We start from the raw sequence: 23,997 nt of genomic DNA, 5'->3' as shown, positions 1-23,997 counted from the left end.
GCCCCAGAACGCCTCGTTGGACATTTTTCATTTTCCATTGTTTACTTCTTGGGTATAGTGACGTATTTCAGGTATAGTAACGTAACGGCTCTGCAGATTGGTCCAAATGGACGCGGAGCTGTTACGTTTGGACCAATCTGCGGACTTCCTCACACACACACACTCGGCGGGACGTTGCGAGGCTCGCTGCTGCGAGGAGCGGGACACTGTGAGCTGGCTCACTGGTGTGGGGTCGGCGAGACACAGCGGAACTCAGCCTGGACACACACAAACTCCCAGCCAGGTTGCGGGTGTGTGTGTGTTTCGGGCTGGGTTTCGCTGTGTCTCGCTGTCTCGCAGACGGCCACTGGGCTCACAGGGAGGGGGGGGGCAGGAGCTCCAACAAGCCGTTTAGGACAGAGAGTGAATACTCATACTATACAGAGATGCTGTATGAGAAACCAATGTGAGTTTGGAAAATTGCACAATATACGTTTATTCTAGTAGACCTCAACAATGGAATTATGATCAGTAGAAATGGCCATGACATGGGACCTTTAACTACAATTATTCAACAGCTTTAATTAGTATTTACTTTATGGATCAAGTTTTTTGCACAAAATGTTGATGCAACATGATGTTTTATTGTAAAAAGAAAACTAGCAAATAGCAGAAGAAAACGCATCCGACACCCCTAATATTACATTAAAATGAATGCACCTGTACGTTGGTCGACAACAAGGATTCCAACTTTGGGATTTTAGCCTCTGCAGACCATTGACATGCACTAACACCTATATAACACACTACAGGAGAAGGAAAACGCCAAAAAAAAGCAGAATGGAGCCTCTTTTAGGGCTCTTTCTCCTCCCATGAGTGAAGAAGCTTTCCTCCACTTTGGTCTTCTCATGGAGACTCAATCGGAAAGTCCTTTTTATAAAAGCTACATACATAGTACAAGACAGGCTGATAATGAACTCAAAATGATGGAAATATCCTGACCAGGTTATGATATTCACATGAATAAATGAATATCGTGTGTGTGTGTGTGTGTGTGTGTGTTTTCGGAGACTTTTTAGTTCCGCCTAGAAACACTGCTGGCATTTCAGACGACTATGCCAAAACAAACACACACCACACAAAATACACACACACAGAAACGGGCACTTATCTTGCCTTCAGGAACGCCAAAAACAAAGACACACAGAGGTCTCAGTCTGGTTGTTTGCACACTCATCTTCAAATAACATGAGAAGAAACGCACACACACACACACACACTTTCTCCTCTCCTGTAAGCCTGTAAGGAATTCCTCTATGATAATAGTGGAAACTCAGCCAATCACCTCGCAGCTGTAACCAGTGATCATCGAGCTCTGCATGTACAGTCGTGTGTGTGTGTGTGTGTGTGTGTGTGTGTGTGTACTCTCTTACAGTCAATGTTTGCATAACACACACACACACACACACACACACACACAGAATGTAGGAATCCTTCGTCCTGTGTCCTGGTGTGACTGTATAGCTCACAGGTTTTCCCATCTATTATTTTTAGGACGAAGAACTCCCTGTACGCTTAAAAACCTGTATTTTTATGGTTCCTTCATCAGAAATTGTACACTTTAAGCAGATTCAATGTCTGAAACGTTTTAAAGCAGGGGGAAACACACAGCTGTGAGGATGGTTATTTTAGTGAGGTTGCATGAGGTCTTTTTCCATATATCGTGTTTTACCTACATTGGATGCAATGTGTAGAAGCAGAGCAGCAGGGAGTAAAGCAATGATCCATCAGTCCAACTATACACATTTATATTCTGGATATTTTAGCAGCTTGACCTTGCTCGTATGACGGGGAACTGAAGTGATATCTCTTCAAAACACCCAGACTCCATTGACAGAAAGAGATGTGTGATTGTTCTCCTTAACGGTCACTACCAACCTCAGGTTTTGTCTTTCGTGACAGTGAGCAGGGAAAGTGTGATTAAGAGGAAATGAGATGCAACAAATGGATGCGGGTCAAACTCCAAACCTGGTTTAACGTTTGACCCAAAATGAAATTAAATCAGTTTTTCAGGAGTTTAGCGGAGTGGATATTACGTTTTTAGTTAGGCCTATATCAAATGGATTTTTTTAAATTATGATCTTTTATCCACTTGTACTTTTACTTGTACTTTTGCCAGTTACCAGCAAGAAAGAGTGAAGAAATATCACAAAATCGAAATGAAACCACACCACTACCAGCTGTGTTTCTTCACACATTAGCATTAGCGGTCATTTAGCATCTCTTTGTAGTTCTTCCTTGTGTCTTTGCACATCTCTTTGTGGTTAGTTCATGAATCTGTAGGCATTTCATGTCTGTTTGTATTTCCTTCACATCTCTTTCTGTTAATTGTATGTCTCTTTCTAGTCATAGTCAGTCTCTGTGTGGTCACTCCATGTCTCTGAGCTCAGTCCTGCAGGAATCCATTTCCACCAGTGAAGCCAGTTCATGTAAGACAACCAAACAAACCAACCCCAACAGATGGAGGTTTCCGCACCACAGCAGCTGTTTTTCTCCGCTCTTTAAGTTGCGGCACCACCGACATCATCACCACCCCTAAATAAGTCTGACTGTTTTCCTAATCAGTGGGCTGTCAGTCAGCAGATACAGCTTCTTTCCAAGTGACGTCTGCTGGAACAAAGCTGCGTTTGTCTCAAGACGGGTGGAGCTGCAGGACACATGGAGATATCCTCAAACACCGGCCTCAAGTGTGTCCTGCTTTAAACCCACACACACACACACACACACACACACACACACACACACACACACACACACCACACACACACACACACACACACACACACACACACACTCACACACACTCACCTGAGGCTAACACACACACCAAATATTTACAAGTGAAATTAAATCTACTTTGTTTGGAAGGAAACACGTTTCATGTCTGCTATGCCAGAGGAGAAGAAAAGACAGTGTTGTCACAAGGAAGGCTTTGTGGGATTAGTGTGTGTGTGTGTGTGTGTGTGTGTGTGTGTGTGTGTGTGTGTGTGTGTGTGTGTGGTGTGTGTGTGTGTGTGTGTTGTGTGTGTGTGTGTGTGTGTGTGTGTGTGTGTGTGTGTGTGTGTGTGTGTGTGTGTGTTATTTGAGTTTAGGTCCATAGTCTCAGATGTCACAGTGACAGCAGGGCATGTTTGTATGTTTTGGATATATCCCCAGAGGAAACAGTGACAGCAGTATTGTGCTTTGGTCCATATTCCCTTCTACTCATTTTTTATTTGGTTTATATTCTCAGAGATAATAGTTATATACGGTAGTGCTGTCGTGTTTTGGATCACATGTTCACAGAAAACCGTGACATAATGCTTTATTTCAAGTTTTTATTTCATGTATTTTCGAATTTTTTAAGAGATAACAGTGAAAACATGTGAACTATTTTAGGTTTTGGGTTTTAATCCCAGTGATAAAATTGACAGTGCACTTTTTTGTATGTTTTGGATCACATTTCCAGAGAAAACTGTTACAAAGAGTATTATTTTGTGTTTATTATCATATTTCCAGATATAACAATGACCACATGTGCATTATTTCATGTTTTTATTCATATTCTAACAGAAAAATGTGACCACATGTGACATTATTTAATGTTTTGGGTTATAATCCCAGAGATAACAGTGACACCGTGCCATCTTTTGTGTTATTTTACTATGTTTTGGACCTTATTTCAAGAGAAAACAGTGACATAATGCTTTATTTTATGTGTGTGGTCCATATTATAACAGATAACAGTCACAATAGAGTGTTTTCTGTAATGTTTTGGTTCATATTCTGAAAGAAAACAGTGACATAATGCATTATTTTATGTTTCCGTTTGTATTCCCACAGATAATGTTGACAGCAGCTGCCTCGAGAGGAGCAGCTCTGTCCGACCTGATGAAGACGAACATCTGCAGCCCTGAGCCAGATGGCTGTGACCCCGTGACCTCCCTCTCTATAAACACAGTGGGGGGGGGGGCTACATGCATAATGAGATTAACCTCCAAGAGCTGCAGAGAGAGAGGACAGAGGAGAGATGTGTTTCACTCTTTCAGTTTTACACGACATGCATCTGACCGTGTGGATGAGATTAGAACAAGTGATTTGTTTAATCTAAAACCAGCAGCATTTTCAGATTTGATTTGTGAAGCACTTTTTAATTTCTACAGTGCATGCATTTATAAAGGGATTACATCAGGAGGTTTGGACCAGCACTTGAAGATAGTCATGTCAATATATTTGTTCATATTCAGAATTATCTCCACTCATATCTGTTTATACGTGAACACCAAGTCCTGTGTCTCCTGTGTTATTTTCAACAGATGTGTTTGATGATGTCAAACCAGAAACATTTAAATGCATTTATCGTTTTCATTTCTGGGCATATTTTGTTGCTCTGAAATTGCGTTTGCATTTTGAAGGTGAAATATAGGCAGCTAAGGAGTTTGATCGAAAAAACAACCAGATTTGACAGTGATCTAAAACCTTCTAGGGTCCCTATGATGCTCACTTCATGTAGTGTATTTTATAGGTTTTAGTGCATGTAAATGGTCTGCAAAGGCAAATTGACATGCCTCCGCCAGAAACGCCTCAATTGGACCCCTTTGTTTACTTCAGGAACATAGTGACATCACTTTGTAACACTCACGCTCCTATTGGCTAGCGCTCCAGCACATTGTACGTGATAGGCTAAGGGACGGGACATCTCTAAAGGCCCTGACACACCAGGCAGTCACCAGAGAACTCGCCGACACCCGACACCGACAGTTCCATCGACGAGTTCTCCTGCGTATTGGCCGTGTGTCGCACTGGAAATCACCGCAAAGACTTCAGCCGAGCACGTACGAACTGCGCATGCGTGAGTGGCAATAACTCTCCTTACCAGCAGGCGGCGGTAGTGTGTATTCGTCATTCAAAATAGGCAACAACCGGAAGACAGAGAAGAAGAACAGACTGATATAAACAAACCAATAGCGTGTGCGTTCCATTTTCACTCTCGTCCATCGAAAACATGTTTTAGAATATAAAAATACATGAATGATGAAATGAGCACATAAAGTGCAGACATACTATAAAATCACAGTTAATAGACCTGCATCTGATGATCGCAGTGTTCTGGCGGGTGTGTAGTTTATTGAGTCAGCAATGTAGTAATGTATGTAATGTAATAATGGCCACTTCTTGCTAGATTTACGATGAGATGAAAAACCGGACTTGACCAAACAAATCACGGAGCTCTCAGCAGAGGACAGCCGGGGACGCTCCCGCCGATATCAGAGATGTCCCTGCTATGTGTGGGAGGTAAGAGAGGACATTTAAGGGCTATGTTTGATGTCTTTAAGTATCACCTGCTGGTGTTTAGCTGCTGTCTTGTGCCTTAAATCGTTTGTTTACGTCCCTCACTTCCGTTTCGCTTCTCATTTGCTAGCTGAACAGCTGATCGGAGTGGTTTCTTGGCCCGATAGCTTGTGTCCGACACCCGGCCGATTCAACATGTTGAATCGGCCGGGTGTCGATCGTGAAAGGCCAAATAAGGCGTGTCACGGCCGAGGGTTCGGGACACACCAAATTGACTTTGGGCGACAAGGAACCCGTTTTCGCCCAACAACGCAAGACGGCCGATATCGGCCTGGTGTGTAGGGGCCTTTAGAGGTTGACCAATCACATCACAGCCGGCCAGCTAACAAATCAGAGCAAACTGGGCTCTGGTATATTTAATAACACATAATGGAGGCAATTTTTCTGCAGAACAACTACTTCTACTTTCTGTACTTTCACTCAAGGGATATTCTGAATGTGTGACCAAGTAAAGAAAACTTGTATCACCACACACACACACGCACGCACGCACGCACACGCACATGCACACACACACACACACACACACACACACTCAGTATATAGGTGGGGTTGCATGAGCTCATACTGAGGGGCGTTTTTATTATTTATTTCACAATCAAATGAAAATATTTCAGCCTCCTTCCCTCTACTCTCTGGGGGGGTTTTTGCTCCAGTCTGATTTCTTTGCAGACTTTTCAAAGCTGTTAAAGATTTTTAGAGAAGTTTCCTCTCAGTCTAATATATTCTAACTTTCTGTGTAATGTAATTATTCCTGCACTGAATAAGTCAAAGCAGCAGGAGGTCACCTGTTTAAATCCAGAATTATCTCCTTTGAATATTCATGCCGCTGCTGTTCAAAGACTGTTTTTTCTTCCTTGTTCTCCATGATCAGTTCAGCTGCTTCTTATTCTCTGTGTGAGCTGCAGGCGGCTCGGTTAAATGTATAATTAAAATGCATAGGCTGAATAATAAGTCTTCTTATAGCCGGGATAATAAATAAGCAGCAGATGTGGTTCTGGCTGCCGGACGGGGGGAGCAGCACGGGAGCGAAAGGGTCACTTCACTGAAATGAACATGTTGGTGGGTTTAAGCCATACAGGTAGTTTTAGTTTAATATGTTTTATGACAGAAATATATATTTTTTTACAGAATAAATAGTCCCCTCTTTTTTTATTATTACTGTTTTATATTGTATTATACACAATGTGCACATATTTGTATACATTATTTTAATTTATTGTTAATTTATAGATAGCAAAGTATCTTAAATTGTCTCCCTATGGATAAAACATTAACTTGTTGTATTTACTTCTCTTATTTTATTTTAATATTATTTTTATTTTATTTTATTATTGCACATTCCAATTTCCTGCTAGAGATACATTACGTATTTCTGTTTCTAAAAATATATATAAACACTGTGAAAGGAATCATTTATTTGCACAGTACGTCTACTTTTACTAAGTTATTTTAGCTGATAATACCTGTGTCCAAGCTCAGTGATACAGGACCCCTGTTTCCTCCCTATAGAACCGCCCATGGTGTGTGCGTGTGTGTGTGTGTGTGTGTGTGTGTGTGTGTGTGTGTGTGTGTGTGTGTGTGTGTGTGTGTTTGTTTATAGTGTGTGTGTGTTTTTATAGTGTGTGTGTGTGTTTTTTATAGTGTGTGTGTGTGTGTGTGTGTGTGTATACGTGTGTGTGTGTATACGTGTGTGTGTGTATATGTGTGTATTTGTGTGTGTGTGCAGAGGGATGATATACCTCGGCGCTAGGACCTTGGCTCAGTGAGAGGAGGAGAGCCAGAGAGAGACGGAGGAGAGCAGGCAGTCTGTCCGACAATCAGCGCATCTCGGCGGCGGAAGGTCCTCCGTGAACCCGAGCCTCCAGTCCGGAGCGCTTCCATATGGACTCACCATGCGCAGGATACGGGCCAACGCCATCGCCATTCTCACCGTCGCGTGGATCCTGGGCACGTTCTATTACCTGTGGCAGGACAACAAGCCGCAGTCGTCGCCGTCGTCCGTGACGCGCGGCAGGGGCCATGGGGGGCCGAAGGGGGGGGTCCCCGGCCGGCTGGAGATGCACCGGGACGACAGGACCATCCCGCTCATAGTGAGTGTGTGTGAGGAGGAGGCTGCGGGAGAGTGTGTGTGCTGCATGTTGATGTGTGTGTGTGGGGTGATGGTGGTGGTGGCGCACAGCTGGGTGTCACAGCGGGAATATGTTGCTATTCAATCCCGGGTAGACGTGTATTATTCCACTGCTTTATCGCGTGTGTGTGTGTGTGTGTGTGTGTGTGTGTGTGTGTGCGTGTGTGTGCGTGTGCGTGTGCGTGTTTTCGTTTTCCTTCCCTCCCGCAGCTTCAAGCACACGTAAGAGGCTTTCCATAAGTCCTGTGCGCAAACACCTCACAGCCCACACAGCACATTATGCGTTGACAACCTTTCCGTAGATGCGAGGTGGGAAACATGCGGGAGAGAGGAAGCATCCACACACACACACACACGCACGGATACACACTCACACTGTCATTAAATGCCTGCTTCTGTCAGCCCAGGTCTGTATCCGCCTGCTGCCGCATGCACAGGGCGGAGAGGAACAACCTCTGGTAGAAGCTGTAGGTGTGGTGGTGGTTGCATCACAGCATCATGTGTGTGTGTGTGTGTGTGTGTGTGTGTGTGTGTGTGTGTGTGTGTGTGTGTGTGTGTGTGTGTGTGTTGTGTGTGTGTGTGTGTGTGTGTGTGTGTGTGTGTGTGTGTGTGTGTGTGTGTGTGTGTGTGTGTGTGTGTGTGTGTGTGTGTGTGTGTGTGCCTGCCGCTGGGTGCACGCCAGCTCACATTAGGAGATGTGGCTCCTTGGCTGCAGGGTTTTGTGATGCGTAAAGTGGAAGAGATATAAAACCTGTAGCTTTTCTCTTCTGTACTGAAATGAGCGATAAGGTGAAGGGACCCTGGTGCTGCAGGGTAATCAGTTTGCCCATAGAGAGGGATTTAAGTCATTTATTTAGCATAAATTAGAGTTTGTTGTGTGGTTACAGCTTGTTAAATGCAGTGGTGGACATCAAGTGCACTTACTCAACGATTGTACTTAAGCAGGGACGTGCACAGACATTTTGGGGGGCGGGAGCTCAAGTGAGAAAAAGGGCACTTCCCATAATCATTTATAAAAAAAAATGTAAAACAAAAAGTTAAATATAGTTGCACATCTCTGACTTACTGACCAATTTATTTTAATACCCTCACACTCACGCAATTGTTTAATACTCAACAGAATTCTACAAAATAATCAGCTAACACAGAGACAATGGTCTTCTTTATTCACAAAGCACAAGAGCAGACAACAAACTAGTAACATTAATAGTTATTAAATGAGCAGCCAACAATCAAAAGGATGAAGTTATCTATAGATTTAAACACAACATTTCAGGGGAAAATACTGACTTGACGTAAGTAACTATCTGGGGAAGTTGTGAGGTGATATGTTTTTTTGTTTGTTTTTTGTTTTATCCTTTTCACCTGCAATGCCTTGGTAACTGCATGCAAATTAGCACATTTTAATCAAGATAAGATAAGAGATCAAATAGTACTTTATTAATAGTGTACTAGTTAACACCTAATTTGCATATCAATGTGGCGATTGTGATGACGTTATTAGATACACATTTTACTGTATTCACTTTAAGTGTCTGTCTCCCCTTAAGTACAGCACATTAGCCTGTATGCCCATGATAAATTGTCTTAGCTAAACCTTGAGCTAACTTATCCATTAGCTAGTAGCCTACCTTAGTTAACTATATTTGTTTTTGTCTTTTAGCTAATTAGCTGTAAACTCGAGGCACTGGCAGTTTAGTCATTTGTTCATCACCAGTCACCTTCAAACAAGCCAAGAAAAGCCGGCATAACATGGCACAGTAAATTGGGAGGTGCTGCTACCTGTCTGTCTGAAGGGACAGTAAAGTGGGAGGTGCTGCTACCTGTCTGTCTGAAGGGACAGTAAAGTGGGAGGTGCTGCTACCTGTCTGTCTGAAGGGACAGTAAAGTGGGAGGTGCTGCTACCTGTCTGTCTGAAGGGACAGTAAAGTGGGAGGTGCTGCTACCTGTCTGTCTGAAGGGACTGTAAAGTGGGAGGTGCTGCTACCTGTCTGTCTGAAGGGACAGTAAAGTGAGAGGTGCTGCTACCTGTCTGTCTGAAGGGACAGTAAAGTGGGAGGTGCTGCTACCTGTCTGTCTGAAGGGACAGTAAAGTGGGAGGTGCTGCTACCTGTCTGTCTGAAGTGACAGTAAAGTGGGAGGTGCTGCTACCTGTCTGTCAGAAGTAACTGCCGATGTCCGCACCGCTGTGCAGGAGACGTGGAGGGGGGGAGAGCTACGGAACTTCACAGTCTAATCTCCTGACCTGATATTTTTTATTTTGTATTCAATCAATATATTTGTGGAAAGGGAAACAGTGCGCAAACAGCAGTAGATATATATATATATTCATTTATTTAAAAAATAAAAAAGGGGAAAAAAAGGGCACTTTCTCTGGAGGAAGAAAAAGGGCAGGGGCTCAAGCCCACTTTGATGTGTACTGTATGTGTGCACGTGCCTGCAAGCTATAGTAAACAAACAAGCTTCACGTTAGCCTGCTTTTCTCTGTTCTCTATCCAGGGTGTCCGCAGGGTCTTAAAAAGTATTAAAAGTTGATAAATCAATTTTGCGAAAATGAAGGCTATTAAAAAGTATTAAACGGCATTTTCCAAGGTTATTACATTTTGTAGCTTGTTTTCAATAAGTATATAAATTGTCCAAAGAGGTTGTATTCTACAGTGTGCCTGAATGTAATCATTGCGTAGGTGTGTAGTGTGATTCTGTGTAGTTTATTTATGGCATCCCGTTGGATTTGACGTCACCTGAACAGGACATCGCACGCTCACTGCTTGATAGCGCGCGAAGGCCCGTTTACGCCGGTTGTTAAACAACATCGTTATGGGGAAATGCAAGTCTGCGTCCAAATGGTTGGAAGATAAGGAGGAAGGACAATCAATACTGTATATAGTCAATGTGAGGTAAAGTGTGTCGCCAATGTAACCGGTTCAAACTCGAAGTGGCGATGAGGTCTTAAAATGTATGGAAAGGCTCTTAAAAAAGGTCTTAAAAGGTTTTACATTTGACTTCAGGATTCCTGCATATACCCTGATATCAAATTAAAGAGAATATCTTGGGTTTTGGACTGACAGAACAAGACATTTAAAGACTTTAAGAAACTGTGATAGACATTTCCCCTTATTTTCTGACTTTATAAAGACCAAACCATTACATAATTCATCTTAAAACATAATATCTACACATAATTGTATAAAAAGTTCCTAGACGATAACAGCAAAAGCTCTAAATTCACCAAAATCTCTCGTTTTACACAAACTTCCTGCAGTGTATTGTAATCAATACTTCAGTTAATTGTACAATGTATCAGTTATTCCTCACTGTTGTTGTTATGCATTGAATATAATATGGAATATCCATAAAAGATGTCACTCGACCTCAGTCCGGGGTCGTATGATCCAATAGTATTGTTCTGAAAACGGGCTGTTGTGCTGAAGGAGTACTTTTACTTTAAGTACTTTGAGTACATTTTAATCCTAAAACGTGACAAAATGCTTAAGTGAAGATTTGTAGCTTTTCTGCTGTTTAAATCCTTAATTATCATTTGGGTTATTTGCACACTTTTTTTGTTATGCAATTGTTTGTTATGCATTGAATATAATATCAAAATATCCCAAAAAAGACCTTAGTCAGGGGTTTATTCATTGATTATTGGGCAATAAAGTACTTTATTTGTTGTACTTTAGGTACATTCTGGTGCAAATGCTTAAAGGTCCCATGTCATGGCCATTTCTACTGATCATAATTCCATTGTTGAGGTCAGATGTATATTGTGCAATGTTCTAAACTCACATTGGTTTCTCATACAGCATCTCTGTATAGTATGTGTATTCACTCTCTGTCCTAAACGGCTTGTTGGAGCTCCTGCCCCCCCCCTCCCTGTGAGCCCAGTGTGCTCTGATTGGTCGGGACGTTGGAGGCTCGTTGCGAGGCTCGTTGCGAGGCTCGTTGCGAGGCTCGTTGCGAGGCTCGTTGCTGCTCGCCGCTGCTGCGAGGAGCGGACAGGTTTCCGGGTCGGCGATACAGCGAGAACAAGCGAAACTCATCCTGAGCACACACAAAGACTCACAGCCGAAGTAAAAACAATAAGTGTGGCTTGATATTGAATAAGAAAAAGGTTTATAACGCTGTGAGAATGGGTCTGCGGAGAGCATTTCTCCACGATCCCAACTCGTCTATTACCAGCGTTCAGGGAGCTCTATGCAAGTCAATGGGAGAAATCCCCAACGAGGCGTTCTGGGGCAGCATAGACAGGTATTTTCTGTGTTAGAGTTTTACTCGCTACAGGGTGTACTTTGAGGGTTTGTGACTCTGCAGACCGTTTACATGCAGAAAAACCTTCATAACACACAAGGGGACGGGTAATAACCGGAAAAGCATGACATGGGACCTTTAATGCAACATGCTCAAATGTGAGGATTTGCTGCTTCTTGTTGTTTTATATCCATTTGTATTTCAGCTGTTTTTGTTGTGCACTGAATTAAATATAAAAACATGCATTAAATATGTCGCCTAATCGGGTTTTTAGTCTACTCAATGACAGAAAGGAGTTCCTTCAGGGAAAGGGGGAACCACTACTTTAGAAAAAAACCTGCAAATTAAATATTTAGATAATAATTACTCACAGCCGTATCCAGCTGTACTTTTATGAGACGGGCTGTTGTGGAAATACAACATGCTGGAGCCTCTTTCACATTTACAAGCCCATCTCATGTGCGGCGGGGATGTGTGCCAACATGTCAGGAAGCTCCTCTCTGCTGCAGCACGCTCATTAAACGCTGATTCAATAATTCAAGGTGAAAGCAGTTGTTGCATTTACGCCTGCTTAGGAAGTCACATCATGTTTTATATTGGAATAAAACGTCTGCATGAGTGTGTGAACGCAGGCCAACAATGTGGGGATGATCAGAGGATGCAATGTGGAAGCACTTTGAGTGTCTGATCGTGGAATAGAGGGGTTTTATCTCCGCTGCAGGACTTTAATCAGAGCGATCTTTGAACTGTGTGCTTTAGGGTTTCTTCTTCTGTGGTAATCTTTGATTTGCTCAGCGGGTCGTTGCCCTCCGTCACCAAACTGAGATTTCTGCAGCAGTTTGTTCAGCGACAGGTCAGAGAGGAGAGGGAGTAAAGAGACTTTGGCTTTCTTAGTATGTTTCTTGCTTTATGCTTTTTGATTTCCTGTATGTTTCTCTGTCTTTCTCATCTTTAATCATGACTTTCTTAGTATTTATATACTTACTATTTATCTATTTACAGAGTGCTTTTAAGACACTTTACAAATGCAAAGGACATCATTAAACATCCAGCCAACTTAAATCTTATTTATTTATACTTTTGACTTTCCCTTTTGTTGTTTTTCATTTCATTTTCTCATTTTCTATCATATCTTCTCCATGTGTCCACCCTTCTCTTTTATCATTGTGTCTCCCTCCCTTCTTTTCCACATGTCAACCCTTCCTATATCCATACACCTTCCCTCCTTCGTTACATCATTAATTATTCTCTTATCTGTGTATTCTCAATCATTGCTCCCTTTTTTATATATTATTTTGTCCCTCCCTTCTGTTTTTCTCTTCCATTTTTTTCATCCATTACTTTCATTACAGTATCTCCCCCTCTCTCTCCCTCTCCCCCTCTCTCTCCCTCTCTCCCTCTCCCTTTTTTCCCATAAGCCCTTTCATTAGCAGCATTTGTTTCACTAATGACCTCATCTGTGAAATCTGTTTGCACTGGCTCCATTTTTTCCTCTCATATCCTGCGTTGAGTGCTCTCATTTCCCAGCAACACCTGAACTCTCCGTACAGAAACACAGTTAATCTCTCTGTAACATTAGCAATAATCAGCACATCCGTAAACATCTGACCTCAGATACACATCCATCACCATGTCTTCAGATGAGGCTGGTTCTCTCGCTCAGACTTGTTTCTGACTAACACTGTCACCATTTTTTTTTTTACACCCAACACGTCACCATATAAACACTTCATGAGAGAACTGGGTTAAATGTGCTATTAACCATTGGGTCTGGACATGGGTGAGCTTCTCTTTCCATTACTGCAACACGTGCAGAACCTGAAGTTGAATCTATAAAACCTCCACTAATGCTTTTTAACTTTATGGCTCCCAAATCACCATCCAATTTTTTTAATTTAAGCTTAGTTTCAAGTCAGTTTTTCATTATTTTAAAGGGGCCCTATTTTGCTTGTTTTCTGGTTCCATATCAGTATGTACAGTAAGTAGTGTCTCTACTTTAAAGAGTCCTCTCCTGCTGATGTTCAGGTGTATATCAGTATGTAGTGTCTCTACTTTAAAGAGTCCTCTCCTGCTGATGTTCAGGTGTATATCAGTATGTAGTGTCTCTACTTTAAAGAGTCCTCTCCTGCTGATGTTCAGGTGTATATCAGTATGTAGTGTCTCTACTTTAAAGAGTCCTCTCCTGCTGATGTTCAGGTGTATATCAGTATGTAGTGTCTCTACTTTAAAGAGTTCTCTCCTGCTGATGTTCAGGTGTATATCAGTATGTTGTGTCTCTACTTTAAAGAGTCCTCTCCTGCTGATGTTCAGGTGTATATCAGTATGTAGTGTCTCTACTTTAAAGAGTCCTCTCCTGCTGATGTTCAGGTGTATATCAGTATGTAGTGTCTCTACTTTAAAGAGTCCTCTCCTGCTGATGTGCAGGTGTATATCAGTATCTAGTGTCTCTACTTTAAAGAGTCCTCTCCTACTGATGTTCAGGTGTATATCAGTATGTAGTGTCTCTACTTTAAAGAGTCCTCTCCTGCTGATGTTCAGGTGTATATCAGTATCTAGTGTCTCTACTGGGACATGTCTCCATGCTTTAATGTTCAAAAAGCTCTTTATTGTTCTCATACTGCCTGTGCTGCAGCACCTCTTTTCACAATAATCAAACCCTATTATGGGTTTTTGTGGTGTTACCTCTCCTGTAGTGTGTTCTACAGGTGTTTTTGCATGTAAATGGAACACTCACGCTCCTATTGGCTAGCGCTTCAACACATTGTTTGTGATAGGCTAAGAGGCGGGACATCTCTAAGTGGTTGACCAATCACAACAGAGCCGGCCATCCAACCAATCAGAGCAGACTGAGCTCTGGTTTCAGACAGAGGGTGAAAAGAGGTGCTGCAGGACAGGCACAATAGGTGCTTTCACACCAAGTACTTTTCCCAGGAATAGTTCCCCGGAAATCTTTAGTTCCGGAACTAACTAGTAGATCGCGTTCACACCGGAATAAGTTCCCTGAGGGAGGATTAGGCAAATGAAGCCGCTGACATCACTTCTTCTTCTTCTGCTTTGGGTTTACTGGCAGGCCGCAAACAACTTCACGGCGTATACTGCCACCTGAAGTCCCCGGCCGGAAGTCCCCGCAGTAGAAGCTGCTGGGACTCCCAGCAGCTTCTACTGAAGCCTTCCGAGTAAATCGCCAGAAGCGCCGACACCTCCTCATCACTCCACCGCTCCCATGTTTTCTTTTGTGTTGTCATAAGTTAGTCTCTCTCTGTTGGTGCGCTGGGCTAATGCTAATAATGCTAATGCGAGCAAATAAAATGGCGGCTTCACAAAACTTTTCATAGTTTTACGGGGCGTGGTTTGCAATTCGCCCAGCCAATCAGAAATGGATTGTCCCTGCTAGAGAGCAGGTACTTTCCTTGGGAGGAAAAGGTTCCAGAAAAAAAGTTCTAGTTCCAGATCTTTTTGGTGTGAACGCAAAATCCCAGGAACTATCGGAACTATTCCTGGGAAAAGTACTCCGGTGTGAAAGCGCCTAATGAGCAGAATACTTTGACATCCAGTATTCCCCGTTTATTTCCCCTTTTAAATCATTTAAATTCGCATTGAGCACATTTTTTAAACCAATGGGAATATTCTACATACCTTTTTTTTTAACACATCCTCCCAAACTCAGTCCAAGAGAATCGCCTTCTCTGGAAACTTTAGGATCTACACTGCAATTAAAAATAAAGTGTTGGAAGTTTGCACAAATGCAGCTGCACAGCTTGAGCTTGTGATGACTCACTTTGCTATTTAACTTATTTAGGCAAAACATGTAAATACTTGTCTCTAAGCTTGCACACATCAATACAGTATCTATGGCCTGAGATATATACAGTAAGTGTGTAAATAGATCATGAAGACGACCACAGCAGGGATTTATCTCCAGCCTTTTGGGCAGATTTCACAGATTTTTCGGCTGGAAGAAGTCAGCAGACGTGTTCATCTTCCAGACGAGCTTCATATTTAATTCAGCAGGCCGAGCCTCGAAGAGCCTTCTGTTATTTTTGTCTTATTATCTTCGGAGTACCATTTATTTTTGTATAGCTTTTAAAATGCAGTCAAGCTGACACTTGGGGATTACCCGGGGATATAAAATACAGAAAGAGAGTCTTAACTGTGACGAGCATCAAAACCTCTTTGATATGTTATACTGGTGAGAGAGGCTCTGATGACATGTAGATTATTGTGGAAGATATAATCATAAGCTTTATTTATATAGCAACTTTTATAACATTATAAAGAAAAACATTAACAATACATATGTTTTTTATTTAAAAGGACCCTATCCCGCTCTTTTTTCAGGTTCATATTTGTATTTTGTGCCTCTAACATGTTTCCTTGCCTTTATGTTCAACTTCCAACCTCCTGTCTCCCCCAGGATAAGAATATGTTGACATCTGCTGCTTGTGATCACTACGCCTACATTTCTAGCGAACATCTGACAAGTTTTCTTTAATAACTGAGTGTGAAGAATTGACAGAGCTGGGAAAAATGAGGGACTTTCCTCTGGGAGCTAAACTCTGTGCTCTAAGGCTATTTGCAAAGCGGTGATAATTAGATTAGTTTCCCCACAGAGCAGCACTGAGATCAGCTGGTCGTGTCACTGTAATGGTGACAGAATGAGTTCCTATTTCTGTGTCATTATCAGATATTGTGACTGAATTAGAATCAGAAGAGTTTATGGCGAGGTACTGTAGGATATCCACTCTGCAAAAGTCAAGAACATACATTTAAAATAAAAAATGTGCAATGCAAATTTAAAAAATATATAACAATAACAGAAATATAACAATAAATATTTATACTATAAAAAAGAGTGAGAAATACAATAAAAATATAAAAATGTTTACTAAAACATGTAATGAAAAGAACATACATTTAGAATAGTATAGCTACAATAAAAACATGACAAATATATAAAAAATACCATAACTTACACATACATTATCTATATATCATCAATACAATATACTGTATATTATATTATATAGTTGGAAGAAAAGATTTGTGTTTTGTTAAATGTTGATAATTCAGATTCCAGAAAAAATAATGTGGTTTTTGATCGTTTTTAACTAATTTAATAAAATAAAATACATGAATACAGACAATCTTTGTGTGCCTGTCCCTTTAAGAGTTGTTGCTAGGGCGTTGCTATGCTAAATTAGCCTGTTTACACCTTCTAACGGTATTTACATGTCAGCTAAAAACTCCGTTAGCTTACTTTTTCACAACCTAATCTATGTTTTCTAACAAGCTGTGTGTTCTTGGTCGTCGTCACCTTGGTAGGATGATTTAATTTACCGAAACAACGTGTGTTAATCTGTGTTAATGAGCCGGAAAAGAGCGTTAAAATGCTGCTAATTAATGTAAACAGCTAGCTATTAGCTTGTGTTTTATGTTGGCTACTAACACTGAGATTAAATAACATGTGTGTTCATGAATATATGTGTCTCTTAAAGTCTTAGGTTATGTCTGTAAATGTTTTGTTTTGTAAGTCTAAATCCTAAAATAATTCGCTTTAATATCATAAAATAGAGAAAAGCAGTTTATCTCCATATTTGAGTTTCTGAAAAATCGATTTTTAATATATTTTGTATTCTCATCTCAATCGAAAAGTTATTCAACTTATAAATAAATGCAGTGCCGTTAAAATAACAATATTTGCATTTGAAATATAATAACGTAGCAGAAAAATGGAAATCCTCAATTAATGTACAATTACTTAAAAATGTACACAGTACTTGAGAATATTGACTCAGTTACTTTGCACCACTGGTTATTTAAGCACAGATCATTCAGTGTCTTATTTCTTTCCATCTTATGCATTTTAGTACAATATTCACTTTCAATTATCTCTGTTTTGCATCTCTTGAGAAATCAGTTCATTTAGCTGCTCAATGCTCCACTTCATTCACTGCCAGATGCTCACTTTGTGTAGGAAGTATACAATGGGTTTTTCAGAGCTATAGTCTGTGGAGGTAACAAAGAGATATCTAAATGTACCTTCTGTCTCAGTGTCAGACATGTTTCTTTCTGTGAATCATTGAAATGTTCCCAGCGCTCCCCCTGAGAGACTGAAAAGGAGGTCACTCTCACCTGAACCTGGATGTGAGCTTAATAAAGCAGCACAGAACAAAGCTCCGTCCTTTATTTAAAACCTTTCCGTCCTTTTATCCCATCTGTCAAAAGCTTCTCTTTAATAACAGCCTCTCTCATCTGCTTTTATGTATTCATTAACTGTATTTACCTCCCACTCAGCAGTGTTAAAGCTACTTTCAGAAAAAACCCATTAAGCACTGAGGATTACATGGACTTTGTATTCTGATTTGACGACAGCCCGTCCCATTTTGCTTTGTTAGCACTGACACTGTGACTTGAATAAGAACATTTGGATTTACATTTCAATCATTAGGCTGATTCTAATGCAATGGAGTGGTTCAGGAATGAGTCCTGCATGGGTGTTGCTGTGGGATTGCAGTGCAGCACCACAGAAGAAGAGATAACTACTTACACACATTGCTTAAATGTAGAGGATGTGAAGCAAATCTCATGCTTAGTTGTGTGATTCCCTGCTCCTTTGTCAGTGTCCTTGAGAATTAAATTGAACCCCAAACGGCCAGAACACCACTTGGCATAGTATGTGTGTAAAGTGTTTTATTAGCAAAGACAGACGAATTCTCTGAAAGGTTCAATGACTTTTAATCAATAAGATAATCAACAGGAATTTAATCGGCAGCATTTTTTATAAGGGCTGTTGACGAACAGTTCAGCATCGACACATTGCTGCAGGAGCAATAGTCACATTTCAGGACATGTCATTTCAAGTTAAGAAGAATAACTTGTCTTGCTCAGTTCTTATTTTCTATGTCTCATCTGCAAGAAGAAGTCTTTCTGATATAAAATAATGGGCTGCTACAATATTTGTGTTTTTACGAGTACGATTTTTGACCAGAAGGACTGTTAATTCTTATAAAATTCCAACAGTGAACTTTTAAAAATGAATTGCTGTCTGTTTTTTATGAACAACGCATCACGACAGACGGCTAACAACAAATGAGGATGTTGTATGCAGCCATTTCACAGTATTATTTAATGATGCAGAAGAATAGTGTGTTGGCAGTGAAGGAGGGTGGTGTAACATATATTTGTGCTGCTGTGTTTGCACCTCTGTAGATTCAAGATTCAAGGCTTTTATTGTCATGTGTACATAGCTACGGTGTAGATATATCAATGGAAATCTTAGGTCACAGGCTCCTCCAACAGTGGATAAAATAGTGCAAGTAAATACAAATAAAATAGGATAGAAATAGTGCAAGGAGAGTCTATATACACGTTATTGGAATATGATATATTAGATAAATAATTTGTAAGTTGCAAACAGATGGATGTTCTTTCATAAGTTCAGGTGTTTAACAGTCTTATGGCCTGTGGGATGAAACTGTCCCTGAGTCTGGTGGTTTTAGACCTGTTATCGTCAGGGAGTGGTTTTGTATATCCTTGAAATGACTGACGTTAATTGTTTTTTTATCCTTTTATTTCTACTGACACGCCCAGGTGTGTCCGTGTTTATTGATGGTGGTGTGCTCTGCAGGTGACCCAGCCCCCGCGGACAGAGCAGAGTCAGCTGTTGGGGGGCTTCGATGAGAAGGCTTACCTGTCAGCAAAGCAGCTGAAGCCGGGGGAAGACCCGTACCGAGAGCACGCCTTCAACCTGCAGGAGAGCGACCGGCTGGGCAGCGAGCGGTCCATCAGAGACACCCGACACTACAGGTGTGTGTGTGTGTGTGTCAGCTTTCACCTGCACCATCTGTTGCCATTACGTTGAAGCAATAGAGTGTGTGTGTGTGTGTGTGTGTGTGTGTGTGTGTGTGTGTGTGTGTGTGTGTGTGTGTGTGTGTGTGTGTGTGTGTGTGTGTGTGTGTGTGTGTGTGTGTGTGTGTGTGTGTGTGTGTGTGTGTGTGTGTGTGTGTGTGTGTGTGTGTGTGTGTGTGTGTGTGTGTGTGTGTGTGTGTGTGTGTGTGTGTGTGTGTCCGTCTGCTTTCACCTGCACCAGCTGATAGAGGATTAATCTTGCTTGTGCTGCAAGTGGATTTAGATTCAATCTTACAGGTTGGAGTAAGTGAGGTGAGAGAAGTGTGTTGATCTTAAAGGTTGTGTGAGGGTGAAATAGATAGATTGTATTGCAAAGTTTAAGAGAGAGCTGACTGTCCTGCCTGCTGGGTATATACGTGGTATCCCTCACACACAGGGGGTGGACAAAATATTGTAAACACTTGCTTTGATGGGCGGCCCAGATAGCCCATCTCCTACAGCTGAGACCCAGCAGCACTAGGTGGAATCTTAAGCTATTTTGTGCATCTCCGGCGAAACATATTAAATAATTTCAGGTCCATTTATGAGGGATTTGGATAAAATCATATTCTTACAAACCAGCAATGGCTGTAAAAGAATGTGGTGTGTCCTGATTGTGTCCTTCTAATGATTTATTTAATTTTTTAGACAAAAATTGAACTAACTAGATTAGATTAGATTAACTTTATTGATTCCAAATTGGGAAATTGTACTAAAGTTGAGCCCATACTGCAGCGGACCGGCGTCAAGCTTGCAGTCTTTTGCCGGATGTTGTCCCTTCTCTTTGCCCTTTTCCAGTCTGCACTGAGCAAAATTAAATACAATAAAAACCCATCATGCAGATTTTAAATCATGAGTCCTCATTGTATGTTCTTTGCAGCCTTTACTTTAGTTATTCACTATATGAGGCAAGGCCTTAAAGCTCCGAGCCACAGGAAGCACATTAAAGCAGAAAGCGTTAGAAATCTGTGCAACTGTTACCCGGCAACCGGATATTTCCAGCAACAACACTGAGGCGACTCCACACTGCACTTCTGCTAATCACAGCTGTGTGTGTGTGTGTGTGTGTGTGTGTGTGTGTGTGTGTGTGTGTGTGTGTGTGTGTGTGTGTGTGTGTGTGTGTGTGTGTGTGTGTGTGTGTGTGTGTGTGTGTGTGTGTGTGTGTGTGTGTGTGTGTGTGTGTGTGTGCGTGTTCAAGGGCCGATGTGCCAGTTTAACACATACATGTTGTTCCTGGAGAGAAGCGAGGTAAAGCTTCCCTCACTGTGTGATGATTGTGTGATAAACCCTCCTCTTTGCAGGTGTGCGTCTCTGAAATATGACTCAGACCTTCCCTCCACGAGCATCATCATCACTTTCCACAATGAGGCTCGCTCCACTCTCCTGCGCACCATCAAGAGGTAATGAGGTCGAACATAAGCAGCACCATAAATCCGGAGGAATGAAACCGACTTATTTTTTCTGACCCACGTCCCTCTGTTTCCTCCCTCCCAGTGTCCTGATGCGAAGTCCTTATTCTCTGATTCAAGAAATCATCCTGATAGACGACTTCAGCGATGACCGTGAGTTTCTTTTTCATTGCTGGTTAATGCTGTGGTTAGAAATGTAGTTGCGGGGTTGAGAAAATGCTTAATTTTCCTAATTCTCGGGCTTGGAAAATGCTTAATTTTAACTAATGTGTATATTTTCAAGATTAGGAATGCTAATGTAAAAAAATACTCCTTTAACACTAGAACCGCCAGAGGTCGCTGTATACCTAAAACCGGCAACGGGTCAAATTGACCCGCTATTGATTTTCAAGGTACAATGTTATTTTATTTATCATGTAGAACAGTGAGTTTTGATCGCACAGGGATGAAACTTATACCAATAGAATCTGTGGACTCTCAACTTTTCATATGATATAGTTTGTGCAGATAGCATGAAGTATAAAATATCGCTACCAGTGCTGATTTAAACGCTTGGTGTTAGACTTGTGTTTTGTTTAGGTACAAATCTCTCTATCTATCTATCTCTCTCTCTGTCTATCTATAACTATCTATCGGTCTATCTCTCTATCTCTCTCTCTCTATCTCTCTCTCTCTCTCTATCTATCTATCTATCTATCTCTCTCTCAATCTATCTCTCTATCTATAAGGAACCACAGTAGACAAAAGGCGTTGCTATAGCAACACGTCATGTTTACGCTGCATTTTCTATGAGGTAAATATTACCCGCTGGCGATTTTTTTCAATCTGACTTCATATTGACAATTGTTAACAACAGAGGGTGCTACATAACACACTTTCAGGAAAAGTCACGGACTGGGAGACTTTAATATTTTATTGAAAAAAAGTTACATACGATCAAAAAACAGCTGCGGGTAAAATTGACCCGTGTTAAAAAATACTTAGGCAACCATTAGCCATTAACCCACCTTATCACCTGAATATCCTCCTAGAGCACCATTGTGTTATTTTTAAACCAATCATCTCTCAGAGGGGCGTGGCCAGCAGCAGCTCATTAGCATTTAAAGCTACAGACACAGAATCAGCACTTTTGGAACAGGGCTGAAACAGAGGGGATTATGGGATGCTGCAATGATCTGTTTTGGTGTTTCAGACAATCAGAGACAGGTTCTGTATATATCTGAAACCTGTAGTATAATGTTGAAGAAGATTATAATAGGGGATCTTTAAACTTCAGCTTTTCCCAAATCTTGTCTGCAGCCCTTTGTATAAAGCTCTTCATTCTGCTGTGAATACGTGTGATGCAAATGTCAAAGGAATTTTCCAGCACATGAGAAAGCCAAAAAAAAAAGGAGAAAATGTAGGGCGAGGATAATGTCAAGAGACAGGAGTGGCTTTGAAAGTGAGTCACACTGATGTCGGATATCACAGGAAATCAGATTGAATTTTGGAGTTGAGATTTTCCTGAGGATTTGGTCTTTTGTGATGATCAGTGATGCCGCTGAGGGATGGAAACACAACACAGCAATCTGCTGTTGATTTAGAAAACATTGTATCAATTGTATCAATTTTCTCCATATGCAGTTTTTTTATCTATAGTTTTAGTATCTACTATTATGTATTTTTATATTATTTAAAAATGTTCCATATTTATAGGTTTTTTACTTTTTTAATTTATGTACATTTTTATATTTTATCATCTTGATTTCAGTTTTAGGGTAATATTTATATTGATTAAAACATTTTAAATAGTTAATTTAATATGTAATTATTTTTTTTAAATCTTTTTTGTATTTTATATATCTATTAATGATTAAAGTGCACCTATCATGCTATTTTTAGGCAATAGCATAGGTCTCAGATATATAATAATATATAAAAAACATGTCTATGAAGTGTTTTGCTCAAAATACCAAACAGATCACCCATTCTAGCCATGCCTCATATCCCTCTATTTCACTTCCTGTTTCAAAAGTGATGATTTGGGTATAAGGCTTTAAAAAAAAAAAAGAATTGATAAACATAAAAAAGGAGGGGTCTGAGCTCATGCGGGACCCGGCAGCTACTGTCTAAACTAAATGCTGCCGTGATGAAACGCCATATCATGGATTATCAAGGATTGTTTCTGAAACAGTATGGAGCTCAAAGGCTTTCTCTCTTGCCGGTTATACCACAAGGTGAGTTCCTTTTTATTTCCTGCTTCTTCACACACATGCTCTCCAGTACAGGTTAGCTCTGAGTGTTAGCGATGCTAATGTAAACACCGACCATATTACGTCCAAAACAGTCGGGCATTGTTTCTGATAGCGACGTTTCTGATAGGGCCGTGGGTCCACATTTCCGATATTACGTCATATCGGACGCAAATCTAGATCAGCTCCGTTGTAGCCCCGTTTTTAGAGATTTGGGTACGGAGGAAAAGAGAGAGGGTTTTATTTTCTGACGCTGCGTGAGTTCCCTGACACACCGGGGACACATCTTTATGCAGAAAAGACATCAAAAAGTACATTTTGCATGATAGGTCCCCTTTAATATTATTATTATTATTGAATATATATATTTTGTTGTCTTCATTTTAATTCTCAGTACTCATTCCTCTCTTCTCTCCATGCATAGTTATTTAAAAATGTACATTTCCCTGTTCGGAAAATCTTAAAGCCTTAACTGCTGATCTGTGTATTCCCTGAAAAATTATCAACAAGAAAAATCTGGAGCTGCTGCCACTGCCATGAGGAACTGATTATTTTGTATGCAAAAAGCAGATAAGTGGTGTAATTGACCTTGACATTTTAGAGTTAATTGCACCATAAAGTGCAGCTTTTTTATGTAGCGCACCACGACTGAAGATAAACACATTTTCAGTAATCATTCCCCTTTGTCAGCATTAGGCAGAAGAATTACATGAGCTCATGT

The 23,997-nt window shown here is 40.9% G+C and overlaps 1 protein-coding gene across 1 annotated transcript in view; it reads left to right on the top strand.

Annotated features, from left to right (window-relative positions):
* The first annotated feature begins 7,131 nt into the window (after positions 1 to 7,131).
* Positions 7,132 to 23,997, top strand: part of galnt16 (UDP-N-acetyl-alpha-D-galactosamine:polypeptide N-acetylgalactosaminyltransferase 16) — a 46,896-nt gene continuing 30,030 nt past the window's right edge. Inside the window, exons 1-4 of the mRNA XM_034144400.1 lie at positions 7,132 to 7,463; positions 19,377 to 19,555; positions 20,938 to 21,036; positions 21,131 to 21,198. Coding sequence (XP_034000291.1) covers positions 7,266 to 7,463; positions 19,377 to 19,555; positions 20,938 to 21,036; positions 21,131 to 21,198 — 544 coding nt within the window. The 5' untranslated portion in view covers positions 7,132 to 7,265. The remainder of the gene's footprint in view (positions 7,464 to 19,376; positions 19,556 to 20,937; positions 21,037 to 21,130; positions 21,199 to 23,997) is intronic.

Source organism: Trematomus bernacchii, unplaced genomic scaffold, assembly GCF_902827165.1.
Source record: "Trematomus bernacchii unplaced genomic scaffold, fTreBer1.1, whole genome shotgun sequence".
Lineage (NCBI taxonomy): Eukaryota > Metazoa > Chordata > Actinopteri > Perciformes > Nototheniidae > Trematomus > Trematomus bernacchii.
The sequence above is the reverse complement of the archived record's forward strand: the minus strand, read 5'-3'. Positions and strand labels throughout refer to the sequence as shown.